Source organism: Elephantulus edwardii, unplaced genomic scaffold (assembly GCF_000299155.1).
Source record: "Elephantulus edwardii isolate Elephantulus edwardi_28Jun2011 unplaced genomic scaffold, EleEdw1.0 scaffold00336, whole genome shotgun sequence".
In the NCBI taxonomy this organism is placed as follows: Eukaryota; Metazoa; Chordata; class Mammalia; order Macroscelidea; family Macroscelididae; genus Elephantulus; species Elephantulus edwardii.
The window spans coordinates 191,469-194,950 of NW_006400086.1; the positions used below are offsets into that span (position 1 = coordinate 191,469).

At 40.2% G+C, this 3,482-nt stretch overlaps 1 protein-coding gene across 1 annotated transcript in view; it reads right to left on the bottom strand.

Annotated features, from left to right (window-relative positions):
* The window catches only part of PLS3 (plastin 3), a 74,763-nt gene that overhangs the window by 12,393 nt on the left and 58,888 nt on the right, over positions 1 to 3,482 (bottom strand). Inside the window, exons 16-17 of the mRNA XM_006901581.1 lie at positions 2,353 to 2,404; positions 2,263 to 2,269 (exon numbers count right to left, since the gene is read on the bottom strand). Of these exons, the coding sequence (XP_006901643.1) occupies positions 2,263 to 2,269; positions 2,353 to 2,404 (59 nt within the window). The remainder of the gene's footprint in view (positions 1 to 2,262; positions 2,270 to 2,352; positions 2,405 to 3,482) is intronic.

The following is a 3,482-nucleotide window of genomic DNA, read 5'->3' on the forward strand; positions in this document are numbered from 1 at the left end:
ATCCCTAGTCACTGTCCATCTCTCTGCCACATAGCAAGTGATTTCAAAGACCATGGACTGTATAAGGTGCACCTTAGTCTCCAGAGTGACATCATTGCTCTTCAGTACTTTGGAGAGGTCTGTAACAGCAGACTTTCCCATCACAATACATATTTGATTTCCTGGCTGCTGGTGCCAAGCAAACTAAAGCTTTTAACAGTCTCAATCTCTTCACCATCCATCCTGATGCTGACAATTGGCCCAATGGTGAATCTTTGTTTTCTTAATATTGAGCCTCAATCCATACTGAAGGCTGCAGTCCTTGACCTTCTGCAACAAGCACTTCAGGTCTTCCTCAGTTTCAGCAAGCAGGGGTATATCACCTGTATAACGCAGACTGTTGATGAATCTGCCCCCAATACTGATGCCACATTTCTCCTCATACAGGCCAGCCTCCTGGATGATCTGTTCTGCATACAAATTGAAAAGGTATGGGGATAGGACACATTCCTGGTGTACATTCTTCCCAATTTTGGACCATGCAGTGTTTCTTTGCTCTGTTCTGATGACTGCCTCCTGCTAGTATAGGTTTCACATTAGCAGGATTAACTGTTCTGGGATGTCCATTTCCTCTTTGAGTTAGCCACAGTTTGTTATGATCCACACAGTCAAATGCTTTTGTATAATCAATGAAGCACAGATAGACATTCCTCTGGTACTCCCTGCTTTCAGCCAAGATCTATCTGTTATTGCCTTACAAAATCCCTAGTACCACGACCCCTTCTAAACCCAGCCTGCACTTCTGGCAGTTCTCTGTCAATGTGCTGTTCCAGTTGTTTTTGGATAATCTTCAGCAGAATCTTACTTGCATGTGATATCATTGATATTGTTCAATAATTTCCATACTCTGCTAGATCACCTTTCTTTGGAATGGGAACAAATATAGATCTTTTCCAGTCAGTTGGCCAAGTGGTTGTCCTCCAGATTTGGTGAGTACATCCAGGGCAGCATCTGTTAGTTGAAATACATCAATTGGTATACTATCAATTCCTGGAAGTTTAATTTTTGTCAATTCTTTCAAAGCTGCTCGAACTTCTTCCTTCATAACCACAGGCTCTTGCTCATATTTTGTTTCATTAAATTCTTCTGTGCCTGCCAATTCTTTTGGTACAATGACTCTGTATACTCCTTCCGTCTTCTTTTAATACTTCCTGGATCATTTAATATTCTGCCCTTTCAAAGCATCCTTAAGTATTGCAATTCAAGGTTTGAATTTGTTCTTCAGTTCTTTGAACCTAAGAAATGTTGAGTGAGTTTGGTCCTTTGGATTTCTGACTCCAGCTCCTCCTTGCACATTTCATTGGAATACTTTACTTTGTATTCCTGTGCTGCCTTTTATAGATTATATATATACACACACATATATATCTTAGAGATAACACATATAACTTATAGATAACATAAACTGTTGTTGTTGATTGCCTTCGAGTCAAGCACGACTCATAATGACCCTCTGAACAAAAGGCTTGAAGCCCCTCTACAACTACTGACATTTATCAAAGTTCATAGAGTTTCTGGAGGCAAGTTGTTTAGAAAGTGGATGCCACTTCTATATAACTTATAACACACACACACACACACACACACACACACACACACACACGATGTTAGGTGTCATTGAGTCAAGTACGACTCATAGGGATCTTATGAACAGCCAACCTGAACCCTGCTCTATCCTTATCATCTCTGACACACTAGAGCCTATTGCTGAAGTCACTGTGTCAATTCAACTCATTTTATATATGTCTCTATATCTATCTATCTATTGGAGCTCTGCTGGCCTAGTGGCAAGAAGCTGTTCTGCAATATGGGCAGTCTCCTCTCATGATTAACTGCCTGTGAAAACTCTTCAGACAGCCAGTCAGCTATGGGTGGTATCCAACTCAATAATGCACAGTAAGAAACATAACAAAACATTTGTCATGTCAACATTTGTTACATATACAATTCAGTGGCATTGATCTTCATTCCATTATGTAAGTATACTGGGTAACTTCTAAAACTTGAGTTTAATCATGAGTACAACAAAGTACTGCTTGCTACAGCAGAAACACTCCTCCAGACCAGTTAAAAAGTAATCCAGGACTATGCGATTTTCCATGACAATCCTGGGTAGTGAAGTTGATTGGTTTACCTTTCAGAAATGATGTTATTTACGACTTTTGTTAGGGTTCAAGCAGTGTCAAATTACCCAAGAAGCAAGTAAGCATGGGCTGTGTTTACCTCTGACCTGCAGTGAAAATTTTCACCACATCAAAGATTCTGCTTTTGAGTCAGACTGGCCTCTGTCTTACTCCTTTATCAGCTTCCTACAGAATCAAAGTCTCTTTTTGCAAATTTATAGTTTTTGACAGGGACGTAGTACCTAGTAAGCAAGATAAGACTGGGTTCATGCTTATTACTAAGCTGTAGGGAACATTCCGTATTGGTTTCTCCACATCCTGTTATAACTCGCTTCCTGGCTACTCTATCTCCATTGTTTGCCACTGGCATTATTTCAAATATGGGGTATACAAGTGATACAGGGTGCATGAAAACAGAACCCCTTAGCCCTTCTGGAGGTCATCTGATTATAAGGTTGTGTATCCCATTCTTGGCTATTTCTGGTTAAATGTTTCCCCCAGGGAAATTGGATTCACCAAAATAGAAGATATTTTAAAATATCTAAACATTTTCCTCAATACACCGAGTACATTAGCTGATTGTTGTTGTTGTTAGGTGCCATCGAGTCATAGATGACTCATAGTGACCCTATGAATGAAAGGCCTGAGCATTGTTCATAGGGTTTCCGGAGGCAAGCCATTTCAGAAGTGGATGCCACTGCTGGTAGCAGGTTAAAATAAACTGTCCATATAAAATGTAGTACCTTAATGTTGGACTACTTATATTTTGAGTACAGTTATAGTTCCAGTGACTGCGGACTGCAAAGCTTCGTATCTGCCATTGCGTTGATGGGAAGATCAGTTAGTCACTGAAGGGTGGCTAGATGAATGTAGAGTTCAATGCCAGATGGTTCGGTATGTCCATCCAAGCAATTGTGAGGTTTTCGAAGGACCTCTGCCATAGAGCTGAACCCATGTATCAGAGTTTGCACTCCTAGTCCCTGCACATTAACTCAACAATGAACTCAGAGACAGCAAAATTAATGAAGATGACACAGGACTGGAATGTGCTTTATTTATTTCATTTATGCATATTGTCACCATGAGTTGTAGCCAAAGTTAAGAATGTGACTTCTCTATATTCAATCTCTAAGTAAGAATTCCTTTGCAGACCTGGTCCATCGCTATGATTTTGCTCATGAAAAATTAGTTTTAGGACCTTGGACTTTTCTTTCACCAGGATGGATGGTGAAGAGATTGAGATTGTTCACAGCTTTAGTTTGCGTGGCTCCACAGTCAACACTCTTGGCACCAGCAGCCAGGAAATTAAAAGACGTATTG